We start from the raw sequence: 14,393 nt of genomic DNA, 5'->3' as shown, positions 1-14,393 counted from the left end.
CTTTGTTATATTCTGTTGTATCATAGTATTTACAATTAATATTAACATTGCCAAGTTTGATTTGGAAAAGATTATTTAGGTTAGATAGGTTAGATGAAGTGTCATAAAATAAATTATGTTGCTTGAGGGGCAGTAAATGTTGCTTACACTGGCCTTGCTGTAGTTTGGCCACTTCACTCACATAAATATATTTCATTTAAAAATACTTCACTCAGATAAAGATATTTACATAAATAGTTCTAAACTTTTATGCCCATAAAATACCGTAGTTCTTAAAACCAGCGCCGAATTAAGACTTGCAGAGTCTGGGGATACTTTTGAGCAGGTGGCCTTTTTTCTTATTAAAGTGGGGAAAAAACCTTACAGAAACTAAGCATCCTCTTAAAAATTTCTGAGCTCCTAAATCTGCAAGACATGGGGTTGTACCCCCATAGTCCAGGACAACTGGTTTAAACTTTTCCTCCTTAGTTTTTCGATAAAAACTTTTACGCAAAAAAACCTGTAAAAAGAACTAATAATTATGCCAGTTATGCCTTTCTGAGTCTCCCATGGGTATATGCGCCTTCTCACTGCGATGTTTCAGCTTTGTCTGAATTCTAGACTTTACTTTTTTGCATTACTGTTGTACAAGATTCTGTCAAAGTTATTGTAGAATATAAGTAAGTTTACTTACTTTATATAAATTACTTTTAATTTACTTTACAAATTATATAAAATGTAAGCTTATGTAATTTAAATTTTATTTTATATAATTTATCTTTAATAAAGATTTGTTATTACTTTCAATATAAAAAATTCTACTTAAAAAATATTATTTTATTTGTAAATTTAATTTACATTTGGTAGCATATTACTTTTATGTAATTTACATGCAAGTTTTTTTTTAATATAATTTTTTTAATTAATTACTTTTATAGCTAAATGTAAATTACAGTTTGATTTTATGTGATGTAATACAGTTTGATATTATGTGATGTAATTTTCAAAAGTAATTAACTTTTTTTATGTAATGTAATTTTCAATTAATTTTGAAAATTACATCACATTATGTGATGTAATTTTCAAAAGTAATTAAAATGTAAAATTAAACAGCTTTTTCACGTGACTTACTTTTACATGTAAAAGTAAATTACTTTTTGATGTAATCTTCTTTTACATAACTTATTTTTGAAAGTAAAAAAACTTACATTATAAAGTAAAAGCCGTTTCAAAAAAATTAATTACTTACACGGAAATGTAAATTTACATTAAACGCTTAAAATTACTTATGCGAGTAAGTTGTTTTTTGATAAAAAACAACTTACTCGTGTAAGTAAAAAAAAGTTTTTTGATAAAAAACAACTTACTCGTGTAAGTAAAAAAAAGTAAGCAAAAGAGCCATCCCTACTTAAGATGATTAGAATTATTATAAATGCATTTTAATTGTAATTTCGAATGCTCGTAGAATTCAAAGACACGACTGTTAATGAGCTTCATCAGTTAATGAGCTTCATGAGTTACTGAGACACCTTCTACTAGCTGTAGTGTTTCATTCTAAAAATAAATGCTTAAAAAAACTCTGAAGCATATTAGATAGCATTCCTTTCATTCTGGCTTCAATGCAAAGAAGTCAATTTGTTACTCTCAACGTTTCATTTGACTTAATGAGAAACTAGAAATCAAAAACGTACAAAATAAAAACATACATTTCTATAAAATATAACGGAAATGTTTAGTACTAAATTAAAACCAACTATAATCCAAGCCCATAGTTTACATGAATGAGCAACTAGCAGAGGTAGATCCAGAATTTTTGAAATTATTTTGATTAAAATTTGAAAAACAAAATATTTATTTGATATTCAACCGGTTGAATGGTAGTAGCTGTGCGTTGTGATTAAAGTTCTGGCTCAGAACCAAGAGGACCAATTTTTGATACCAGCTCTGGCCAACATTGGTAAATAAGGAAGCGTGAAATTTCTAGTTAAATGTTTTTCCGCGGTGCTCTTTGATTAGATTGTAAAGAATTTTTAAAGCACCTTAATAACCACAATACATGTACTTTGTCATTCAGTATTGGTTATTATTTTACTACTGTTTATTATTTTACTTATTATTTTACTACAGTACTGTTTATTATTTTTTAGAAATAATTTCATTTTGCAACGATGGAACTTTAAAACCAGATTAGACTCATAATAATAGTCAGACTCATAACAGTCTTATTAATGTTATTGTAGACAATGTCTAAATTTTGTTCTCATGTCAGACCATAAAAAAATCGATGAGGGTCTAAATTGTTAAGTGCCAAATCAAATAATCAAAAATGATTCAAGTTGTATTTAATATGGTACTTTCATAAGAGTAGTAACCTTTTAGACAGTCAACGGAGTCAATGAAAGCTCCAATCTTGTCATCATAAGATGGATCTAATTTCATTCCAAAATAACTTTAACATCATTCCAAAATTGCATATTACTAATAAAATATGTAATAATCATAACCGGGTATAAATTTTCGCTGGCTCATTACACTCGTAGTACTCCAGCGGTATATCATTTTATCTCGTGACCAGTGGAACTATATCATTTTATCTTGTGACTTTTTAAATGGCCCACTTGAAGTTTTGAGTTGCTAATCCGTCCAGCTGTACGAATGCTACAACATTATTTGAATCGATGCAATGTTTTATTCAAAATGTTAACTGTTTTACTTTAAGTAAAACTTATGCAAAAGTTTTCTTTCAAACATTTTGGCATGATTTGAACCTGATAATTAATCCTAACATTAACTAAATCCTAAACAATAATTAAATTCTAATATATGTTGCTAATAAATTTTTCACGTTATGTTGTCTAAATGCTGTTTTAACTAGTATTTATGTCCATGTTTTAATCATTTATTGCCAAGTCTGCATCAGACTCACCAGGTAATGTAATTCTTTTTAAAAAAACTGCCCTTAGGGGTTAACTAATCCAATGTTTCTTATTAAACTCATTCAAGTCTAAAAAAATTAAGCTATTTCTTAATGCTGGATCAAAGAAGTCAAAACATAAAATATCAGGAATCTTTATCCGAAAAATAGAGTATCAAAAGAAAAAGAAAATTTATGTTGAATAAGCAATAACAGTGAAAGATTGAAATAACAACTTTTTAATGAATTATTTAGTAATTATGTTCAAGCTTTTAACAAATTGTTCAGTAATTCTGTTCGAGGATATTGTAAAAAAGGAGGAGCACTTTAATAAATACATAAAAATAGGAAAGTTTTACCGGTAGATACCTCGTCCGTCACCCCTGAATCCGTCATTTCTTAAACAGCAAAGTATAATTCCAATTAGTGGCAGCGTTTAACATAATCTCTTTCGGCCACGCCAAAATTACTTTAAAGAAAAATGTAACATTTTGTTGCACTTAATAAATATATAATACTAATTTCTAAAACATAATTGTAAAGTTCAGTATCAAACAAAAAGATGTGAAGATATTTTGTAGATAAATAATTCAAGGAAGATTAATGACTTAGCAATAATTTTATGAGTCAGAAAAATTTCAATCGATTTGATAACCAACAAACAAATATTTTAACAATCAATTTTCTTTCTTTGTTGCGTTTTCATTTTCGTTTTGATCGCACTTCTTTATGAACGGAAAATAAAAGAGATGCAATCTTATGAAGAGCACGAGGAGCAGCATAGAGTTTAAAAATAAGTACAAAAACGGTTCGTTTAAGGCGTAAAGAAAATACAACGCCCCTATAATTATTGATGTAAAAACTAAACAGCTTAATAATTTTAACATACGAGGGCCAAATAGAATCAGTAGAGAGCAAACAATTTCAACTACTGCAATCAGCTCCATGAATTTATTTGCATCAATAACATAGCCATAACTAACGGCAGGGTGAATTTTAGCGTATTTAATAAACTCAGCAACCTAAAAAAAAATAAACCCAAGTTGAAAAACAATAACTAAACACTTAAGGTGCTCAGTTTCTAAAACTCGAAATTTATATTTTTTTATCAATACATTATTTACCTTCCGTATAAATTAATTTATCTTTTGTATAAATTATTAAATGACGTTTTTAAAAAGTTTTATATACTTTTCTGTAAGATTGGGGTAATACTGGGAAGGGGTTATATTAATAAAAAAATTGTAATTATCTCTTTTTAAAAGTGAAATGTATATATAATACTTTTAGAAACTTTAGTTTTATAATATATTTGTATAATAAATTAAAACTACTAACAAACTTTTTGTTGATTTCCGGTGATATCGAAGGAAAAAATTTTAATGTTCCAGCTGATCCAAATATAAGCGCTATTACTATAGATAACGATTCACTAAAAGCTTTAAATGATCTCTCCATTCCAGAATCCATCTCAACAAGCTTTGTTAATTTAATTTATTAGTATTTTTTTTTTTTAAAAAAAAATTTAATTGTATAAAAATAAATTATATATGAAACAAAAAAAAATTAAAACTTTTGCCTCCAATATAAATTTGCTTTATTTTAAATTTCTTGTGATAAGACTGGAAAATGAAATTTCAAAAATTGAAATGAAATAATTTGACCCAAACATTAAAATTTAAACAAGATTGGCAATAAATGTTAGATTATATATATGTACAAGACAAACCAAAAACATGAAAACAACAAAAACGAAAATAACAAAAACGAAACAACAAAAGTTGTTTCGTTTTTGCAATGTTCCTTGCGTAATGCGTTAATTTTGCAATGTTCATTTTTAAGATCGAAAAAACAAATATTAAAAACGAAACTAAAACTAAAATAATAACCCTAAATCTAAAACGTACTTGATTGAACATAAATTAGTAAACCGTTATTCTTTGATGAGTTAAGTAATGTTCCACAAATTTTGCTTGAGTAGTAAATGTTTTATTGCAAACCTCACAAGCATTTTCAGAATTCTCTCCATAAATATTCATATGCTTTCTTAAGTGAGTCATTGTGTGTCTATTTAAATCGGTCTTTTGATTAAATGATTTAAAACAAACTTCGCAAACGTGCGGTTTTAAGCCATCATGAATAGTTAGATGACGTTTATAATGAGATTTCCGACCAAACACTTTATCACATCGGTCACATTTGAAAATGTTAGATTTAGATTTTTTATCTAACTTATGTTCTATTATTATATGATTCTTAAGCTTTTCAATGCTCTCATATCGTTTTGCACATTTGTTGCATACATAAGATCCATCTGATAAAAGATGCCTTTTATGGTGTCTTTGAAGATCACTCCTTTGGTTAAACTCGTGGTCACATATAGGACAAACAAAAGGTTTAAGACCTGCATGAATTGTCATATGCCTTTTCAAATGATTACCATGAATAAACACTTTGTCACAAATCTCACATTTTCTAGGTGAACACTCATTACTGTCAGAATCATAATGTTCTTCCAGCTGAACTCTCGTAGAAAACTTTACGCCGCAAGTTGCACAAGTATACCGAGAAGATGTGTTTACATGCTTAACCTCGTGTTCTTTCATTTCCTCTCTAGTAAGAAAGGCTCTACAACAAACAAAACATTTAAATGGTTTTGAAATACTTTCCAAGTTTTTTTCTGCGTCTTTTGAAACATTTATATTCAAAAAAACAGTTTTCGTAGTTAAATCAGAAAACGATTGCTTGTACAAAAATTGTTTATGACATTCATTGCACTCCAATACTTGGGAGTTATCATTGCAAACTCTTAAATGGCAATTAATAAGCTGTTGTGATTCATTAATGAATTGATTTTTTAAACTGCATTCTTTTCTTTTTATGCACGTTGCACATGGTGAATTTTCAGTTAATGAAACATAATCAACATTTTCTGCTCTTCGAATATCTGGTTGTTCATCTTTTTCTTTACAAAATTCATTATAATCGTTTTTCGATAAAGGTACTTGGTCACACCTTTGGCAACTTACATTTTCCAAGGTCTTTTCACCTAGGTAGCTTCGGAAAACTATAAAAAAAAGATTTAATGAAAAAAAACATTTCTTTTTGAAAAAAATAAGTCTTTTAAAACTAATTTAAAATAATTTAATACATCCTAATAAACACATGCTTAGCAACTAATATAACTACGATAAAAATAATGAATTATTAAACTATTTGAAAATACATTATTTATATTTAATGAGCTTTTTTATACTTTATGCTCTGCTTCGTATTGAGTAATACGTTGTAAATCAATATCTTTAAAAATTATTTTTTAACATTTATTTAATAGAATAAATGTAATAATGAATTAAAATTCAACTTTATATTTAATTATAACATTTAACTATAATAAATAAGTATATATTTAACAATAAGTATATATTTAATAATAATAAATAAACAAGGATATATTTAATAACATTTAATGATAATAAAATAGATAACAAATATATTATAGTTAGATATTTAACTTAAGTCTAAGAAAAAAAATGTCCTTAAACTTTAAGTTTTTTTAAACTAAAATTGAAAAAAAGAAAAAAAAAAACTTTATTCATTTGAGGCCATTTTAATATACATGTATATAAATTGTCTAATTATTTTTTGTTTAGATAGCAAATTAAAATCAACAAACTCTAAAAGGTCGTGTGTACAATTTTTATCGAAAAAAGCATGATGGAAAACACGTCGTTTGGAACCATTTCAAAATGGAAGACTCAATTTATAGATATATGAACGGTTATAATTAAAATAAACCATTGGGTTGGAAAGCTGGATATATATAAAGGCCTAATTTCAATAAATAAAACAACCGCGTCAAATTAAGGAGAACGTTTAACCATCGAAGGGTGTGTAACTTTTCGTAGCCTGCTAGAAGGCTTGATTGTAGAAAAAGCACCACCAGACGAATTTTAAAATGCTTTAAAACAATTTTTTGAACTCCTGAACAGAGGCTCGTGGTCGACTTTATTCAAAATATCGTGACCACGAATTTCTTATTGACGATGAGTCTTACTTTACTTTGTCGAATAGCACACTGGCTGGTAATAATACATGCTATTCAAGTGATCAAAACTTGACACCAGACACTGACGTGTTATGGCGTATCAAAATTTGAAAATAATTTACTTGAACGGTTGGCAAACACCACATGGAGTCACACCAGTTTACATTGTTTATTCTAGCCAAACAATAAATCAAGAAATATATTAAAAAAAGTCTTTACAAAAGCGCTTGGAACCTCTTATTAATAAATATTATCGAGACAACAAATACATCTTTTGGCCTAAGTTTGCAACATTTCACTATGATAATTCGGTAACAAATTGGCTGAAAACCCAGAAGATACCATTTGTTCAAAAAAAGGAAAATCCAGCAAACTTGCCAGAGGCTCGTGCTAGAGAGGATTTTTGGGCGATTGTTAAGCGGGATGTGTACAAGGATGGATGGTCTACAAATAATATATCAATCCTTGAACATCGGATTCGTTATTGTACCAGTAGACGTGACTTAAATGGTGTGCAAATGCTGGTACAAGGTAGCAATACCAGACTTGACCAAATTCGAAGATATGGAGTCATATAATAAAACTTTTTTTATTTTTGTATTCTGCATATTTTATTTTATGAACATACCGAACATCTTTTTCTTAACATGTTTAAGTTTTTATTACAGTTTAAAACTAGTCTCAAATTTTATGGTACTAGTGTTATTTACTTATATTTTATGGTACTGGTGTTATTTACTTATAATTTATAGTACTGGTGTTATTTACTTATATATATAAAAAGCTTTATTCATTTTAAAATACTTATATATTTACTTATATACATATATAAAATACTTATATATGTATATTATACTTATAAAACGACTTTATGCAGCCGTGGCGCAGTGGTAAGAGCTCTGGCTCTAGCCCAATAAGTAACATTGGTAAGGAAGGAGGCGTGAATGTCCTAGTTGAATGCTCTTCCACGGTGCTTTAAGATAAGATCGTAAGGGCTTCTGGGAGCACCTTAATAACTACAAAAAAAAAAAAAAATTAAACAAGTGCGTCTTCAACTTAACATTTATTATCATATTCATTTTCAAAAAAACTGTAAAACATAGTATCAAAAGAAGATAATATTGACAGAATCAAATGGGGTTTTCAATTCCAAAATAACTCTTACTAACAGTAAAAAAGGGAGACACCCATTTTATAGAAGTTTCTCATAAAGCTTTGAAATGATTTTTCAACATAAAGTAAACCAACAGAGAATCACAACAGAATTACAGATTTTTAACACATCCATAAAAATGGCAACTAGAAAATATCATATACATATCAGGTAACTCCTATTGTCAGAAAATTAAAATCTTATAAGAAAAATCAACGTGAAAACTGTGGGTTAGCACAAATAACAAAATAATAAATTGTGAAGCGTGAGAGTTATTTAGCGTAAATTAATATCTTAAAATAATAATAATAGCATAATAATAATTAAAAAATAATTTTAATTAAAAAAAAAAAAATTAAATAAATTCATACCAAAAAAGATTGTTTTATTGTTTGTTTCTATCAAATTTATTAATTTTTAAAAAATCATACATTTACCAGTTTTAGATAAACTAGTAGTCTCTTCACCACCTGGCCCTTCAACATAGATTGAAGTAGCTTCTCCAATTCCTCTTAACTCTTCAACCTGCAATTTAATTATGCTATAATTATAAATAAAAAATATAAAATTAAAAAAATTTATAACAAAATAAACTTTAAAATTATAGTAACTTTAAAAAAAAAAAAAATATATATACATATATATATATATATATATATATATATATATATATATATATATATATATATATATATATATATATATATATATATATATATTTATATATATATATATATATATATATATATATATATATATATATATATATATATATATATATATATATATATATATATATATATAAAGGTATGTCATAAAAACAACATTTTTTTAAAATGTCTGATGATACCTCCTAAAATGTGTTCTATGTAAAAAATTAATACTAAATTTGAAAAAATTTTAAATAAGTAAAATTTTTAGGGGTCGCTCAAAACCCTTAAACATCAGACGGGTCCCTAATATTTTGAAAAACTGAGCTATTTAAAAGCATATATTGTTGGGTTATAAAAGAAGTGCAATTTTATAAAAATTTCAAAAATAATAATCATTTTCTATAAAGATTACTGGTTTAAATTTTATGGCTCAAAAACTATAACTTTTTAACAAAAAATAAAAAAGTACATATTTTCATAGTTTTTTTAAATAAATATTTTAAATTTGTGTTTCCATAAATTTTTTTTATTATTTTTGAAATTTTTATTAAATTTCACTTCTTTTGAGACCCAACATGATATGCTTTTAAAGAACTAATTTTTTCAAAACATTGGGGACCTGTCTGATGTTTAAGGGTCTTGAGCAACCCCGAAAAAAAAATTTTATTTAAAATTTTTTTTAATTTAATACTAATTTATTACAAAGAACACATTTAGGGGGGTATCATCATATATATATATATATATATATATATATATATATATATATATATATATATATATATATATATATATATATATATATATATATATATATATATATATATATATATATATGTATGTATATATATGTATGTATATATATATATATATATATATATATATGTATATATATATATATATATATATATATATATATATATATATATATATATATATATATATATATATATATATATATATATATATATATATTATATATTAGGGTGGTTCAAAAAATAACTTTTTTTAAAATAATCTGCTGCACTTAACTAAATGTGTTCTATAAAATACAAAAACACTAGGTTTAAAATTTTTTTGAATAAAAAATACTTTTAGGGGTGCCTCAAGACCCTAAAAAATTGGAAAAATTAAAAGTCCCTAATATTTTGAAAAAAAAAGTTTTTCTAAAGTATGCCAACCTGGTACTCAAAAGAAGTGAAATTATATAAAAACTTTAAAAATAATAATCAATTTACATAAAAAACATGTTTAAAAAAATTATTTTACAAAAACTTAAAAATATTGACTTTTTTTATTTTCATCTTAAAAACAATAGTTTTTAGGCGATTAAATCTGAAAGAAATATTTTTATGTAAATTGATTATTATTTTTGAACTTTTTATATAATTTCGCTTCTTTTGAGTACCACGTTGACATTTTTTCATTACTAATATTAGGGTCATTTTAATTAAATGTTACAGGCCCCTAATATTATACATACTAATATTAGGGACCTGTAACATTTTTAAGGATCTTGAGGCACCTCTAAAAATATTTTTTATTCAAAAAAAATTTAAACCTAGTGTTTTTGTATTATATAGAACACGTTAAGTGCAGCAGACTATTTTAAAAAAAGTTGTTTTTTGAATCACCCTAATATATATATTAAGCTGGGTCATATTTTTTTAATTTATTGTCACTACTATAAAAAGTTGCTATAATAAAAAAAAAGAAAATAAAAAAATGAAAATTCGAACTTCCTTCAACATCTTAGGGGGACAACTTTTGTTTAAACTTTTTAAACAACGCTTTTCTACATAGTTCGAATTCACCAATACTTCAAATGAAATATTTCAAATATTATTTAAATTTCAGTTATTTTTACCCATATTTGAAATCGACCCTATTTCTAATTTCATTTTTACTTTATCACTCACTGTTCTATTGTTTAAGGTTGGTGAATTATAATCGTACGAGTTAAATGTCACGTAAAGAAGCGTGCTAAAATTCACACAATTTTTTAAGATTACTTTTAAGGGTTATTTTAATGACTATGTTGGTAAAGAATTGTCATGGGAGTTTTAATTTGTATATATGTATAAGATTTAATGTAATGAACGTGTTAGAATCAATAACTATCAAATAGTTGTTTTTCAATATATATTGGCGATAATGCAACACTCACGGTATTACGAGTGTTCTGAATCCAAATTGCAATATTAATATTGAAATATGCATACTCTAAATATGTTTTGATTGTTAATGTTAAAGTTTAATGCATTATAGAATTGTTTGAAAGTTTGTGTATTGATTTGTTGGCACTTGATATTTACGTTCACAAGAGAGCATAACTTTTTTAATTCATTTTTTGTAAATATGGATTACGAATGATTTTTTATTCTTATTCATTTTAGATGTATAATTAACTTGAAGAAAAAGTTTATTAAAACCAGAAGTGACACAAAACACTGAGTATTTAGCCAACCTTTTAAATTTCCAGAAAGTCAATTGCCGACAAAAGCAGAAGTCATTAAGCATTATCTATACATCACACATGCAAAGATTTTCCCAAAATCCTTAGACTCTGAAGAACCATCAATCAGAGACGTAAATAAGATAGTAGCTGATGATTTGGTAAACTTATGATCAAGGGTGGAATTGCCAACAGTTTTATATAACGGTACTCTGAAAAGCTTAGATAAATTGGTTACTGATACAAACGATTGAGGAAATATGTTGATGAAAAGATAAAATTTATCTACGTTTCAGTGCCAACTTGGTTCGTTCAATAAAGTATTTGAAATTTGTCCTTGCAAATGTGTTAATCATGGTATCAGGGACCGGTCAAACTGCCATTGTTCCACCAAAGTTCCTTTTAAGGATTGGGAGTTTTGGCTCGATCAAAAGAGTAATTGTAAAATACACATTGGCCAGATTGACCAAAAAAAAAACAGAATGACTCCAAAAGCAGAAATTTCGTAAAAAATGGGAAATTCAGTTTGGGAAAAAGAAACATTCTAAGCTTTGTCAATGACAATAACTCTTTCTTGTGAGAGCGATAAGTAAGCAGTTGTTGTTGTGATAATGAGGAATATGACAAAGCTACTGATTCAAAAGACAGCTCACATAGTTGACATAATCCCAAAAATTGCAATGTATTTCAGTACAAATAACTTTGTCAAATTATGGAACAAGCAGGAGTTAGCAACCGAAATGCATACAAAATTGTTAACACTTGCTTGAAAGATATATCAATCGATTCACCACAATACATATTAGATTATAGCAAAATTAAGAAGACAAAGAACCTGTGGCATCAAAAAGATGTCAAAGAACATCCAGAACTAGCTACAGAAATCATTGGAATTGGTTTTGATGGCCGTATAGACAAAATCCTAAGGTTAGTGGAACAGGGGTAAGCAGGGCCATTTCCATCAAAGAAGGTCATTAAGTTATCTGCTCATATCCCAACAGCATCTACTTTGGTCAGATTTGTCCAAGGTAAAGCAGTTGATGTTGTGAAAGAAATCATTTCAGATTTAAATGATAGAAATTCTCTTGTGACTTTACACTTTACAAAGTGTTGTTTGTAATGGAACCAATGTAAACATGGGCTGGAAAAATGGTATCATTCGTTTACATGAAACTCGTATTAGCAAACCTCTTCAATTGGGTGTTTGTTTGCTTTATTTGAATAGGCTTCCTCTCAGAATAATTTTCACTGCACTTGATGGCAGTACACCTAGTCCTACTGTATTCAAAGATATTCTCGATGAGCACCTACCTTTTGATGTTCATTTTCTACCAATAATTGACTTTGCCAGTGTAAATAAAGTACTCATTGAAATGTAGATAATGTGATTCATGATTTCAGTAAAGATCAGAAATACTTAAAATATGAAATGCTGTTATCCAAGAATTCTAAAATTTGGATGTAGAAATGAAGAAGTATTTCACAAATACTCCTCCCGGGAATCTCAATCATGCCAGGTGGCTCACATTTGCCAATTGCCTGCTTTGGTTATACATGTTGACTGTAAAACCGACAACAAGTCTGATAAAAACTATTGATTACATCATCAAAGTTTAATGTTTCTGTCAGTTTTTAATCAAGAAAAAATGGAAATGCATTGAAGGAGCACGGAATTTTTTCGTGATTAGGAAATGTATTCGTAGTCTTAATCATGATACAATACCAATTGCCCAGAAAGTATTGCAAAGAAATTGTTATTACGCTCATCCTGAAAGTGTTTCGTTGTCAGCCATCAAAGATGAAAACAAAAAGAAAGCGGTCGATGCAGCAAAGAAAATCATTGCGTTTAGAAGAAAAGAGAATACTGATGGGGTACATATTTTTTCTCTACAAAAGATTTCTCTCAATTTCCATGCTTTCATATTTAGAAATGATCCACTGGTCAAATCTCTCCTCCTCCAATTTTATCTGAAGTGAACAATGAAACCTCCTTACCAATGTTGCAAATGGCACTCTTAAAGTTTCAAATTCCTTCAACATTTTAAAAATGGCGTTCCATGCCATGTTTAAAATGTTGAAGGTCTGGTTAAAGAAGTATCTAGAGTATCCAAGATTATCACAACCTTTGAAAAACGTCATGGAATACTTGTTCTGCTTCCAACTCAAAACTTAAATACCCAAAATTTGAAAGTAAAAAGGACTTTATATGAGGATTTTGCATTTTCACATTCTTTTTATACAAATGTAGCTTTTATTTTTTACATTGGTGTTTTTACTTATTTTCAGGTGATATGTAGGCAAATAGCAGTGGATCTCATACTCATATAATATAAGCAAAAGTTACCCCCTTTAAATTAAATTCAAAAAGGCTAATATTTTTCAGGCAGTCATAATACATGGTATAGCAACTTTTCCCAGTAGTAACGAAGAAAAAATCAGAAAAATTAAAAGTATGACCCACCTTAATATATATATATATATATATATATATATATATATATATATATATATATATATATATATATATATATATATATATATATATATATATATATATATATATATATATATATATATATATATATATATATATATATCAGGAGTGGATCCAGGCTGTAGCAAGCGTAGCAATTGCAACAGCCAGCTCAGTTTTTTTTCTTTTTATTTTTTACATGCATTTTTTTTTTCAGGTAAATAAGAAAATTAATTTAAATAAGATATGGAGGTTACAAGTAGTCAAAATGCAGCACTTCTAAAACTTATTAAAAATCGTAGCTGAGCCAAGTTGACTATGTTACGGAAATATTTCATTCAGAAAAATGAAATGCTTTACTGAAAAACCCATGTTGTTAATGGGTTTTGTATCACAAGCCCATAAGTTTTTGAAAGAATGTCAAACATTTTTAAACATAGTTAAACAAAATGGCAAATCGACTGTAGCAAATGTAGCAAAAGTCAATTTGTTGTGTTTTGAAACGACACTATACATACCCCCAATAGTTAACTATAAATTTAGGCTATTTAGCTGCAATCTTTTTATTAACAAGGAGGTCTTTCATAATGACTAAAAGCCATCAAGTGAGAACTTGTAGTAAAAAAAAAATTGTGTAGCAAGGACAGAAATTCTGTAAAATACCACTTTCCATCTAGCAACACTTAAGTATATTATCTGATTGGCATCAAAACTTCAA

The 14,393-nt window shown here is 27.1% G+C and overlaps 1 protein-coding gene across 1 annotated transcript in view; it reads right to left on the bottom strand.

Annotated features, from left to right (window-relative positions):
• Positions 1-1,613: 1,613 nt before the first annotated feature.
• The window catches only part of LOC100213175 (uncharacterized), a 45,001-nt gene continuing 32,221 nt past the window's right edge, over positions 1,614-14,393 (bottom strand). Inside the window, exons 6-8 of the mRNA XM_065794356.1 lie at positions 8,532-8,619; positions 4,232-5,960; positions 1,614-3,915 (exon numbers count right to left, since the gene is read on the bottom strand). Of these exons, the coding sequence (XP_065650428.1) occupies positions 4,816-5,960; positions 8,532-8,619 (1,233 nt within the window). The 3' untranslated portion in view covers positions 1,614-3,915; positions 4,232-4,815. The remainder of the gene's footprint in view (positions 3,916-4,231; positions 5,961-8,531; positions 8,620-14,393) is intronic.

The sequence above is a fragment of the Hydra vulgaris genome, chromosome 03 (assembly GCF_038396675.1).
Source record: "Hydra vulgaris chromosome 03, alternate assembly HydraT2T_AEP".
Classification (NCBI taxonomy): Eukaryota; Metazoa; Cnidaria; class Hydrozoa; order Anthoathecata; family Hydridae; genus Hydra; species Hydra vulgaris.
The sequence above is the reverse complement of the archived record's forward strand: the minus strand, read 5'-3'. Positions and strand labels throughout refer to the sequence as shown.